This window comes from Cricetulus griseus (assembly GCF_003668045.3).
Source record: "Cricetulus griseus strain 17A/GY chromosome 1 unlocalized genomic scaffold, alternate assembly CriGri-PICRH-1.0 chr1_1, whole genome shotgun sequence".
Classification (NCBI taxonomy): domain Eukaryota; kingdom Metazoa; phylum Chordata; class Mammalia; order Rodentia; family Cricetidae; genus Cricetulus; species Cricetulus griseus.
The window spans coordinates 139,304,804-139,318,174 of record NW_023276807.1 but is presented as its reverse complement, the minus strand read 5'-3'; the positions used below and the strand labels follow the sequence as shown (position 1 = coordinate 139,318,174).

At 44.3% G+C, this 13,371-nt stretch overlaps 1 protein-coding gene across 3 annotated transcripts in view; it reads left to right on the top strand.

Annotated features, from left to right (window-relative positions):
- The window catches only part of Tec (tec protein tyrosine kinase), a 65,703-nt gene that overhangs the window by 24,002 nt on the left and 28,330 nt on the right, over positions 1-13,371 (top strand). For 2 of the 3 annotated variants that reach the window (XM_035452790.1, XM_035452789.1), the window contains exon 2: positions 11,493-11,597. In XM_035452790.1, the coding sequence (XP_035308681.1) occupies positions 11,493-11,597 (105 nt within the window). Of the gene's footprint in view, positions 1-11,492; positions 11,598-13,371 lie in introns of those variants that run through there. The other variant, XM_035452791.1, reaches the window with a different exon arrangement.

Sequence of the window (13,371 nt, the reverse complement as noted above, 5' to 3'; positions counted from 1 at the left end):
TTGAGAGTAGACAGAAGAGTAGAGTAAACCCCTTGTGCCCATTCAGCAGTATATAGCATTCTGTCCTTCGTTATTTGTTCCAGCCCCAAACTCCCATGTCCTTGTTTGCAGAGGCTTCAGCATATGAACTCCACAAGATAGAGACTCTCCAGTGTAAGCAGAGGCACCGTGCCAGCTCTGCATTCCTAAATATGACATCAACCTTCCAGGCTGAGGAAGAAATTGCTTTAAAAATTAAGTTTATCTATAGAATATGTCCAAATGATAAGGTGGATTACAAAAAAAATGCTGTAAATTGCATTTTTTTGTAATTGAAAGAACATTGTTATAGGTAGTAGAAGTATAGGGGCTTACAGTTTCAGAGGATTAAAGTCTATGATCGTCATGGTGGGAAGCATGGCGGCAGCAGACAGGTAGGCATGGTGCTAGGAGCAGTAGCTGAGAGCTTACATTTGATTCACAAGCATGAGGTGGGGATGGGGAGAGAGAATTAACTGGGAATGGTGTGAACTTTTGAAACCTCAAAGCCCACCCCTAGTGACACATCTCCTCCAACAAGACCACACCTCCCAATCCTTCCCAAACACTTCTACTCAGTGGGGACCAAGCATTCAAATATATGAGCCTATGGGAGGCATTCTCATTCAAACCACCACACCCATCTTTAACATAAGTCATGGGAACCTGAACTCAGGTCCTAATGCATGCACAGTAAGCACATTACTCACAGAGTTATCTCCCCAGATCCAGCAGTTAGTATTTTAAAGGTAGAGAACCCTGCAGATAGCGACAGGAACAGTTCATTTGAAGGGCAGGTTAAGGCTCTGCATTTGCAATGCTCTCTCAGGCTTGGTTCAGTTTCAAATAATTTATATATTTAGTGTGTACTTATCAGCATGCCCTTGTATCTGTGCCTTCTGCTAGCAGAGAGAGAGTTTCATTACACGGAAGATCTTTCCAGATATGAGCACTATGGAAGCAAAGTTCCCAACAAGCTATGAGCTTCAGAGCTTGTACCTTTCTAGAAACCTAGCCCTTGGGTGACCTCAGGGTAACACTGAAGGGAATACACAGAGCTGTCACTTAGTATCCGATTAGCTACTGACTGTGCTGGGGATGCTGAGGACCAGGGTGGAGGTGGCGTCCCCCAGGGCTGTGTATTTTATGCTGTAGGTTTCATTCCCATGCAAAAGGCCCGGGTCTAGGCTTGCTAATTGCCTCTGCTACTCACTTAGCCCTCAAATACCAGACACATGCAGAATTTAATTTGATGCCAGATTCTGTTCATGATTCAGGTTATTTCTACATTCATGAAGATATGAAGGATTGGGAAGAAAACACACTGTGCATATGAGATAGACAGACAGACAGGCAGGCAGGCAGGCAGGCATCCCCATCACAGAAGTAAAATGCTACCTGCCGGGGTGAATTATAGAAACCCAATCCGGAGATATATGGGCCTATCTTCTCTTTTGCTGCTGAAAACAAAGTGAAGTGACCTATACTGTTCTGTGCAGTGACCGAAGCTGCCAGTGACAGAGGAGTGACCTGACAGCAATTATTGGATCTGGGAGGATTTTAATGGGACTGGTAGATAAAAAGTTTCTACACCCTGGTAAGTCTCTCTACCCAGTCCCTGGCATCCATATACCCAAAGAGTCAGGGGTCTGGGATGTTCTGGTGGAAAACTCCCTCCCCTATCTCTCTCTCTCCAAACCCTGCCTCATCTCAGAAAGCCCACCAAATGATGACCCATCCCCCAGAGATGCACAAGACCACTCCCACAGGGTATTTAAACTGTCCCCAGAAAACAGACTCATGGTTTTCTGGTCTCTTTCCCATCTCCTTTGGGTGGGGGGCAGGAAAATCATCCAGGAGTGTTGTATCCATTAAACACGGGCATTTTCTAATTTGGTTTGATTTGGTCTGAGTTGGATTGTTGTGTTGGTGGAAAAGCTTATGGAGTGCAGAAACTTTTGAGTAGGTACAGTGAAATGTATCTCTAGGAACTGTAATTGCCTGCATCGCTACAGTCTTACATGAATATTATTCTGTGATTTTAGAAATGGAAATGAAAGTTTTGCCTTGAGTTTTTCAACATCCTGTTTTTATTCTGTATATTACTTAGTACTTAATCCTAGCCAATAGCCAGAGCAGCAATGGGAACATTACTTTAAAAGCCTTAATCTTCACAATTTAGCCACTCTTACATGTAACCACTAGCTTGTTAATGTAAAGCCTTTTTTTTTCTTTTCTCTTTTAAGAATGGACATACTTATCAGATGTGAGGCGTCGGTATTAGAATGTAAGGCTGTGGTGTTTTTGTTCTACACTAGATCCCATCCTTATTAAAAGAAGACAATTCATCAACCAAATTAGAAAAGCCTTTAGGTTTTATTTATTCTGCTTTTCCTGATCCTGGAAGGGTCTGTATCAAATTATTTCCCAGTGGACACAAGAAAGTGCTATAGCCACCCAGCTGTGAGGCCTTCCTGCCATCATCTGTGTACAAGACTAACCCTTGTGTAGCTGGCCCACAGTGAGTGAGTGGTGAATGCAGTGTGATTATTTTTCTATAAGTGCCCATAAGTATTCAAGCTTGAGAAACCCGGTGGTGGGTTTAAGTATTTTAGGTAAAAATGCTTTGAGAGACTTGGGTTCACTTTTTGCTCAGTGTCTTGTGATGTTCAGTCAGCCTCATAACCTCTCAGACACTCAGTTTCCTGGCAGCTTCCCAGGTTTTTGTAAAAGATGATTTGTGTTAGTGAGGGTTCTTCAGAGCACAGAACCAGCAAGGTAAAAGTGTGTGTGTGTGTGTGTGTGTGTGTGTGTGTGTGTGTGTGTGTGTGTGTGGTGTATGTATATATGCATATGTATGTAGGGGATTTGTTATATATTACATATATAAGATTGATGATAGGAACGGGCAGCTGTGACCATGAAGTTGAGAAGTGCCACAGTCTGCCATATGCAATCTAGACATTCCAAAGCCAGTGATAATCTGGGATAAGCCATAAAGCTTGAGAATCATAGGAACCAGTGGTGGAACTTTTTAGTCAGTACCCAGAAGATAGAGACCTGAGGATGGGGAGGAGGGTGTGGCATTAGTCCTCAAAGCCAAGAAGCCGGAACTCTGATGTTTGGGGGTACAACAGATAGGTTTCCCACTCAAAAACAGAGTACACCCTCTGGTTACTTTTCTCTCTCTTTTCAAAATACCTAACAGAAGTAACTGAAGGAAGCAAAGGTGTATTTTGGCTCATAGCTTGCATGCATCCCTCATGGTGGGCTCATAGCTTGCAAGCATGCATCATGGTGGCAGCAGGTCAACAGTCAGGTAGCAGAAAGTGATGGAATCTGGTGCTTAGCCCCCTTTCTCCTTTTCATTCAGTCTGGGATCCCAGCCCACAGAACGGTGCCACCTACATTTAGGGAGGTTCTTCCTGCTTCAGTTAGCCTAATCCAGATAATCCTTTACAGATACCTCACAGACTTTGACCAAATACTGGACCTTCCAAACCATAGCAGCCAGTGAGCCTGACTCAAAGGCAGCACCCCTGCTTCTAGCTTCTTCTGATAGATGTGTAGCTTTAGGCAAGGTCTGTTTTACCCTGGCATCTACTTCTGCTCACTGAAGCTGGTTGTAAAGTGACTTTGGAGTGGTACTCAGGGGACTTAAAACTTTGCAAAGCCCACAGAGGCCGTGAATGAGAGAACAATGTCCCATTACCGCCACGGCCCTTTACGGTTGTTTGTATCTTAGCTGTTGAGTCAATATCTACGTTCCAGGCTTGGCATACCCAAAAATGAGTATGAGGATCTCTCACTTCCCCTTCATTTTCAGTTTTGTGGTCAGGAAAAAAAAAAAGTCTACATAAGTAAAATTTACATGAAAAAAGTAATGATGTTGGTTATTTATCCCCAGGCCCCAGAGTAGATTATACTGAAATAGATTTTAAAGATCTATCTATCTATCTATCTATCTATCTATCTATCTATCTATCTATCTCCTGTCATCTATACATAGAGAGAGAAATAGTACTTCTCAAAGGCCCCTGGCTTCTCTAAGGTTCCTGGATGGTTTTGAAGAGCTGACATACCAAGAGTTACCAGGGGAACAAGAGTTACACGGAACAAGACATACAAAGAACACATGACTCTGACAGTAACTCTGGGTACCATATGAGTGGCTTATCGTGGCAGGCCTTCTCATCCTTGGAGCTGTATGACTTGCTATGGGCACTGTGAGATGTGGAGGGAGCCAGGCACTGTTGTTGTGCTTATTGTGTAAGCACTATGACGAGTGGAAACATTATCCACACAGAGGGTGGTTCTAAGCATTGCCAGCTGTTTTCAAACATCTGCAGCTGCTTGTTCAATAGTCACTCAAACCCCTCCCAGCTTTGTGCACTCCAGCCTGATGGTCCTTTGCTTTTCTCTGTCATGGCTCATGGTGTCACTCAAACTCCAGTTTACCTCTGTTTATGCGCAGTTGAACTCGGAGCTGAATCTTTAGTGCCACAAGAACAGCTAATTATTGGCACAGAAGAGCTTGGGAGGAAGAGTCCACAGAACTTTGTGAGCACTGAGAATGTGGTGGGATGAGTGGTAAATGGTGTTGGGTATGGTATGTCTCCAACAATAATTTTTTGATGGCCAGATAGTGGTGGCACATGCCTTCAATCCCTGTATTTGGGAGGCAGAGGCAGGTGGATCTCAGTGAGTTCTAGGCCAGCCTGGTCTACAAAGAGAGTTCTAGGATAGCCAGAACTGTAACACAGAGAAATGTCACAATAAGTCTTTACTCCAGCCGACCGAGTTCTGCCACCACAGCCTGAGCCTTGTGGGTGCTTTCTGCCAGGCCACCCGAGTTCTGCCTGCTGCCACATTAAGGTCCCAAGTAACATACAGAGACTTATATTAGGTACAAATACTACTTGGCCAAAGACTAGGATTTCTTGTCTTCTAGCTCAGTCTTAATTATCAATCGTAATCATAAGACTTAACTTAGAGGACACCTGCAGCAAGTGTCCTGTCTTCCCAGACTCACATGGTGACTCCAGAGCAGGAGGAAGAGCTCAGAGAAAAAGGGACACATTCCTGTTTGTCCCTGCTTATATATGAGTCTGCCTGCTATGCCACTTCCTTCCTGTATCACTTCTTTTTACTACATTTCCCAGAATCCTTCTTGACTCCTAGTCCCACCTGTCTTGCTTTCCTATTGGCCAACAGTACTTTATTTGTCAATCAATAAGATAAACATATACACAGAAGGACCTCCCCCATCAGAGAAACCCTGTCTCGAAAAACCATAAATAAATAAATAAAATTATTTTTTTGAAAATATGCCTTGCTATATAGCACTCCTTATTACCCCTTGAGACTTTCTCAGGATGGACCCCAATTCCTCAGCCTTGTATGTGAGCATTGCCTAATTTGGCCTCAAACAGCCCTTCTTTGGGTCATTTCCTACACTTCTGATCCACCCTGAGCTCAGCCATTGTGCATATCTTTCAGTTCCCTAAATATTCAGAGCTCTTTTGTTTTTTGCCGCCTGGAACCTTCTTTGCTTTCTCTACAGAGAAACTGTCATTTATCCCTTGAAAACCAGGTCTGAATGCTACTTCCTTAAAACCCCCAGATTCTCCTAACTTCACCCCACCCACCTCCAAGCTTTCTCATTCCCAGATTAGGACTCATCCCCTCTTCCACCCACAGCATTCCTGGAAGTCTTGTAGAGACCCTCTGCTCTCTACCCTACCCCTGAGACTTTGCCACACAGCCCCAGGGCTGGCAGAATAAGGCCATGAAGGAACACCTCAAAAATATGTACATGTGAGCGCAGCTGTCCATAGAGGCAGAAGAGGTCGTTGGGTTCCCTTGGAGCTGGAGTTACAGGCTGCTGGGAGCTGTCCACTGCAGGTGCTGGCAACCACATTTGGATGCTCTGGAAGAGCACCAAGCACTGCTAACTGCTGAGCCTCTGCTCCAGCCCCTCACACTTCCAGTTGTGGACAGAATAGAAAAATGGAGGAAATGAAGGGGTCCTGGAGAGAGGATGAAGCCCCTCATTTTAGGGTCATTTCCTGCTGAGAGTCCAGGAAATTTCAGCACAAGGGAGAGTCAAGATTGCCTGCCCAGATAAAGGCCATTCATGCAGGGATGTTCTAAAGGACAGATGAACTCTGCTCACTTAGGATGAGAATGTCTTTTACCTTGACCATAACCTCATTGGCACTTTTTTCTCATCCCTAAATCTAAACAGTGCATCTCATAAAACCTTTTCATCAATAAAAGGAAATTCATTAAGAGGATTAAATAGAGCAGCTCATGAGCTCGTGTGATTTTGCTTTTTATTTTATTTTTTTAACTTAAATTTAAAACTTGTTTTCAAGACAGGGTTTCTCTGCAGAGGTCTGGCTGTCCAGGAATTTACCCCATAGACCAGGCTGTCCTCAAACTCAACAGAGATCCTCCTGCCTCACCCTCCTGAATGCTGGGATTAAAGGCCTGCACCATCACCGCCCGACTTTAAAACTTCATTTTATCTTTGAACCCTGTAGGTCGTCCGCTTTGAGCAATATTAATTGAGCCACAGTCTAGTGGGAGGGCAGTCTGGCTGCAAAGGCTGAGCTGCTTGCCAATGGTGATTTGCTTTATCTGGCCGTCTGGCTGTCTCCTTCCTCCCTGACCCTCCACTTGCCTCAGGTTCTTCAATAGTGCAATGCTGTGGGGAAGGGACAGCCTAAAAGAGAACCGTTCTTCAGCAAGAGGATACAAGAATCTGCATCCCTTTGTGGAACTTTCCTGAACAGATACATTGATACATTGAGTGTTCTCCCTCCTGTACCTCCCCAACTCTTTCTGCTTAAAGCTTAAGTGCATCTCATATCTCTCTCTCTCTCTCTCTCTCTCTCTCTCTCTCTCTCTCTCTCTCTCTCTCTCTCATTCAGTTATACATTTTCCCATTTCCCCCCTTCCCTCTCACTCTCTCTCTCTCTCTCTCTCTCTCTCTCTCTCTCTCTCTCTTTGGTTTTTCAAGACAGGGTTTCTCTGTGTAGCTTTGGAGCCTATCCTAGCACTCACTCTGGAGACCAGGCTGGCCTCGAACTCACAGAGATCTGCCTGCCTCTGCCTCCTCAGTGCTGGGATTAAAGGCGTGTGCCACCAACGCCCGGCCCCTCTGATCTCTTAAGGTCATATTGTTCCTTCTCTCCACTTAGCAAACTGTTACCTTTGGTTCACCCTGGCTCATCCTGAAATTCTTTTCTGTGATGGAATCTGGGAGAGCTGGCTTCACCTGAATGTAGGTCCTCAGGCTCCCAGTGTTGATCTGTGTCTCTCCACTACCACTGACTGTTCCCGGAAGGTCTTTGGATCCAAAAGCCCAAATACTAATTAGCACATTAGGAGACTTCCATAGAGTGTGTGTATAAATTAGTCCACTATTAAAGTCATGCCCCTCTGACACTGGCTGACAGTAGCCCAAGGTTGATGATGCGGTTAGAGATAGGTGTTTTGGAAGTAGAACACACCTTCCTGCTGCAGGGCTGGTGAGCTGGCTGTGGAGAATAGTCTCCGGGGGCAGCAATGTTGCCTTGGGGTTAGGGATGAGGGCTCACAGGATTTTCTGCTATTTCTAAGGTTTCTACCGTGAACACGTGTGACAAGTTAACAGGATGATGCTCTTGCTGTTTCTTCTACCTGTTAGTGAGTGTGGTGCTGGGAGCAGGGTGGGTAACCCTGCGTGACCAGACACTATAGCAGGTTATTCACAAGGCCTCCTCTCCATCCTGTGTTATGCTGCCCTAGTCACTCTGGTCTGCTTTTTCTGTTTCATTTAGCAAATAATCCCAAGTCTGTTACTTCGAGCCAGACATTCCTTTAAGCAGCACGTCTGCAATATCAGCTCATTTAACCCTCACACCAAGCCTACGGGATTGATACTGCTTTCATTTCCATTTTACAGACGAGGAGAGTTGTGTGATTTTCTTTGTGTGGCTTATGAATTCTGCTGGGGTTTCTCTTCCTGCTATTCCACTCCTGACATAGAAATCACAGTTCTTTGCACATCTTTCTATTGTTTTGAGACAGGGTTTCTCTGTGTAGACCTGGCTGTCCTGGAACTCACTCTGTAGACCTCGAACTCACAGAGATCCATTGCCTCTGTCTCCCAGGGGCTGGGACTAAAGGCCTTTTAGCAGCTTTTTCATATGTAGCACTGTACAGTAGCATTTTATATGTAGCCTTTCACAGTGACTTCTGAATCAGTTTCTCCCACAGGTAAGCTGGAGTGTGCTACTTAGGTTTGTTATCTGTAAAATGGGTCTTACATGGTAACTGCAGGAGACTCCTGAGATAGCGAGCTTTTCTTAGTTTGTGATTTTTGTTTGTTTGTTGTTCTTGACACCACTGTTGGCACAAGTCAGATGTGGATTGAGAAACCAAGGGGAAAGGAGAGAGGGACAGTCAGGATGGCTCAAAGGCAGAGCCACCAAAGGAGAAGAGAGTGTTGGTGCTCTTATGGTCAGAGAACAGAGGCAGGCTAACAAGTCTGCTGAGCTTGGTCAGCACTGACGTTTTCTGTGGTTGTCCCTAGACAACTGCGGGGGTTGCAGGTTGCAAGTGGTCAGGGGAGTGGGTGGGAAGGAAGTGTAGGTTGAGCATTTAGTTGTTCTCACAGGAAGGAAGAAGAATGAAGTATCAGGCTGGCTGGAAGGCTGAAAGGTGCTGATTTAGATGTCTATAGGCAGAAGCAAACGCCCGGAAGTGAACAGCCCAGCAACTTGTTTCTCCATGTAGCCCTGGCTGTCCTGGAATTAGCTATGTAGACAAGGCTGACTTTGAACTTGAACCCTTAGGGAACTCCATGCTCAACATCCCCACTGTCTATCCTGGGACTCGACTCCACAGTCCTCCCACCCCTTGCAGCTGGGGCATCCTAAGGGCCAGAGGGCTTTGGCAGCAGTGAAGCTCTTCAGGGACTGTATGTATTCAGCTTGAGTGAGCTATTGTCTCATCACCTATAGAGTGAGGAGAATAGGCCTACCCCATAGGCTGCTATGAGCACAGAACTGAAATGCGTCTGTGAAATGTTAGCTGCAGTCTTCAGCTACTGAGTCCTCTTTATCTTGTCTTAGACACATGGTTAGGGCCAGGTGGTGGTGGCACACGACTTCAATTCCAGCACTCCAGAGGCAGAGGCAGGTGGATCTCTGTGAGTTCGAGGCCAGCCTGGTCTACAGAGTGAGTGCCAGGATGGGTTCCAAAGCTACTCAAAAGAAACCCTGTCTGGGAAAACCAAAACCAACCAACCAACCAACCAAACCAAACCAAACAAAACAAAACAAAAACCAGGATTAGAAGAAGAGACAAGGGTAAGGTCTTAGAATGCCACTGAGGTGCAGGACAGAGGAGCTAAGGGCCTGCCCTTGAAGCGACTGTGGACCTTTCAGATAAAACTGTCAGAGCTTGTCCCTCAAGGGGAGAGCAAGACCTGACAGTGCTGGTGGCCTCTGGAGTAGAAGCACAGGACTGAAGAACAGCAGCAAGGGCCCAGCTAGGTGTGGAGAGGACGGGTGATCTGCAGCCCATTTTCAAGGGACCAGGGACCCAACCGAAGACTGATTAGAGTGTCTGGAGGTGCAGGGGAGGGAGAGAGGGAAGGAGAAAAGGATGGAGGAAGGAGGGGTGAATAATGAACTTCTGACAGAACATGTATACTAGTGGGGTAATGGAAACAAGGCTAGTGGGATAGAAGCTGCTGACAGACTTGAGTGGGGCAGGTGTGAAGGCTTCCCCTCACCCCAAGACACTATGTAGGCGTGGCTGTCCCGGAACTCATTCTGTAGACCAGACTGGCCTTGAACTCACAGAGATCTGTCTGCCTCCTCCTCCTGTGTCTCCTGAGTGCTGGGATTAAAGGTGTGTACCACCACTGCAGGATTGTACAGTCTTGTCATTGAGGATGTCATGGAGGTTCTTGGGCACAGTGTAGAGAGGACAGAACACAGCTGTGGTCAGAGGAGAGACTGCAGAGTGTCAGATGAAGTCATTTTCTTTCTGACTATTTAGTTTTCACTTTTGCACTGTGAACTCAACCACAGGCCTGGTACTCTACTGAGCTACACTGGCCTTCTCCATGACCCTCCTCCATGCCTTTTTCTTTTTCTTTTTTGAAGATAGGTTTCACTTAGTTGCTTAGGCTAGCCTTCAGCTTCCTTGAACTTATATATAGCCCCAGCAGTCCTTGAACTTTTGATCCTCCTGCCTCAGCCACCTGGGTAGCTGGATAACATGCCTGTGCCATCAGGTCTAGCTTAAAGAAAATAATTTTCAGTGCTTGATTCCAGGGGCATACAGTTGTATTCCCTCTTTCTCTTCTTTATTATATAAATATCCCCCCAAAAGTAACCTTAGTCTTTGGAAAACTTCCTGTGTGCAGTGCATCAGTTTTATTTTAGCAAATGTTTTCTATCTGAATACTGTATTTGTTAGTTTTTCATGCATACCTGGCACATGTTTTTTTTTTTTTTTGTAGGATTTTTTTTTTTAATGTATTCTTCCCTGGAATGAATCTCCAGGTATGAGGTTAATGTGCTCAAGGGTGTGGGTGGGTCCCAATAGACTTCTGGCAGATCTTCAGTGAGCAGGGAAACTGGGAGGATGGTGGGGAAGTCCAGCTTCTCACACAATGTTTGGGCTGAGTTTTACGTGTTTATAGCAGTCCACTTCCCATCAATGATCCTGAACTCTGCGATGCTTCAAGGGAGGCCCCTCCATATAGGAGGAACACAGGAGGAAGTGCAGTTGGTTAGAGGGTGTATCAGTGCCCCAGTAAATGAGTCCTGTGTGTTTGGTCTTTAATATTTTTTCTTAATGAGCACCATTGTCAAGAGGTTGAACAAAAGTTATATCTAGAGGGGGAGACAACAATGACAGGGAGTCTTTGTCTCTGTTTCAAAGGTTTTGTTTTTGATTTTTGAAGCAAGGATAGAACAAGTTCATCATTACAAATGAAAGGATCTAATGACTTTAATTATAGTTATCACAGTGTTAATATTTTGAACAATTTGTAGCCGGTAAGGAAAATGTGATTTATATAATTGTTAAAGAAATTGTGCTGCATGTGTATGTAGGTCTGAAGATAGCCTTGTTTCTCAATTACTGTCTGCCTTTTCTTTTACATTGGCCTGGAACTTGTCATTCCATGTAGGCTGGCTGGCCACTGAACCCCAGGAATCTGTCTCCTAAGTGTCAGGCTTACAAGCATCCACCTGCACCTGGCTATTTTTACATGGTTTCTGGGGCATCAGACTCAAGTCCTTATGCTTGTAAGGCAAGCATTTTACCTACTGGGCTGTCTTTGTGTTATTGTGCCTGCTCTCAAGTTGTAGTCTTTTGACTACAACTTCATCATCAAATATAATTATTAAGTAGTTTTCTTATGTCTTGTGGTTGAGATACATCTCCTCTTTTTTTTCTTTTCACAGAAAAAATACAGAAAGGGATTCATTGATATTTCAAAAATCAAGTGTGTGGAAATAGTGAAGAATGATGATGGTGTCATTCCCTGTCAAAATAAATATCCATTCCAGGTGAGTTGGCAGCCTTGTAGCAGCATGGCGCCCACCTTTGTCCTGTTCCCATTTGACATTGCAGTTTCCTGTCCTCGGTTTGTTGGCTGATTTGGGGGCTCCTTTGTCATCTTCAAAGTCCTTGCCTCTCTTCATTAACTGCTTAAGTCTTTGGCAGCCATTTTGTTTAGGTTTTGGCCCCTGTAGTCTACCATTGGTCCTGAGTCACTAAACCTCAGGTCTTTCCCGTGGGTCACCTTAACCAGCCAGCAGAGTAGTGAGCTCTGGAACTGAACAAAGCCTACTGGAATTCTTTCTGTGAACTTGTGAAATGCTGGAAAGTAGCAAGCATAATTAACTTTCAAACAGAAATGAGATGAAAGGGCTTCTTTTGATGAAAAAGTTAATACTAGCAGTATATGTTGATAAAACTACATGACAGTCGTGTGTTCTACTGTTCCCACTTATGACCAAGGAAAGTGATGCTCATTGGTTGTAAACTACTCCTTCAGAGTCACTTTGTGAATGAAAAAACAGTCAAGATTGTGCATTTTTTAGGAAGAAAAAAAGCAAGTTCATTGAAAGGAGCTGGCAGGAAATGACTAGTCTGACGAACTAGGAGAGATACAGGCTGAGGCACTTATGTGGGAAAACAGTTAGGAGCATGGCTGGGCCTGAAGGGAGAGAGGGAGGATGGGCACTGTAGGTAGTGCAGTGGTGCACTGAATTGAGAGAGAGACGAAGGGGTTTCTGACTCTTACAGGCTTTCAGGGGAGGGCATGGTATGAACTGTGGTTTGTAGGTGGAAGGAGACTGTTACCCTAGAATCTGCCCAGACAACCAAACTTCGTGAGATGTCAAAAATTAGATGTTTATTACTCAGATTAAGGGCAGTATTTCTAGAAATCTTTGTACAAATAAAAAAAGTCCCATGTTACTAAAGTGATAGAGTTATAGTTGCTAGAGATCCTGACTGCCCTACAGATTAAGCCAGGAGGCATTTGTAAAGTGTTTAGACTAAATTGTGGAGTCAATAAATTAATACACTAACCAGATTATTATTATAACAACGCTGTAATTTTCCGGATGGTCCAAGCCCAAGCTTTTCTTTTCATATATGTCTTCTAATTCAGGATGACTTTCCTGGTATACTACAATTCGTTATTTATTATTACAGAGCTGGTTGTAAAGGCAAAACTGGGTAAGGCGTGAAAACCATGTAGCAAATATGAAAACATCTCTCCATGTCTCTGTTAACATGTGTCTTTGGTACCACCTCTCACATTCTGTCTCATAATACACCATTTCTAGATATATTTTAGAAGTATGCTCATGTTTGATGCATTTTTTTTGTCATGTGCCAGGAACAACTGTGACCAATGGGATAGTGGTTTACTTTTCAGTCTAATGGGTATTGGCCTGGTAAAGTGAGGTTTATAATATAACACATTAGTATTAGTCAGTTAGGGTGTTTCTACCTTGTGACTGACCATTAGGGATAACATCTTAGAACAATAGCAGGATTCCTAGGTTAATTTCCAAGGTTTATTATTAATTATAAAAGTATAAAATAAGACTAATAATGCCTGCTGTGTGCATGGAGCCTCCTGAAGTTATACAGGAGTGTAGAGTCTTGGCTAGGACTTCATTTCCTTGTCTATAAAGTGGAACTGCTGATTGCTTGATAGATTGAGTTAATGTCTATGAAGCCATAGCCTAGTACTGTAAGACTCAGTGCTTCTTAAAGCTGTCTACTGCATTCATCGATGGGCAAAAGGAAATGACAGGAGCAATA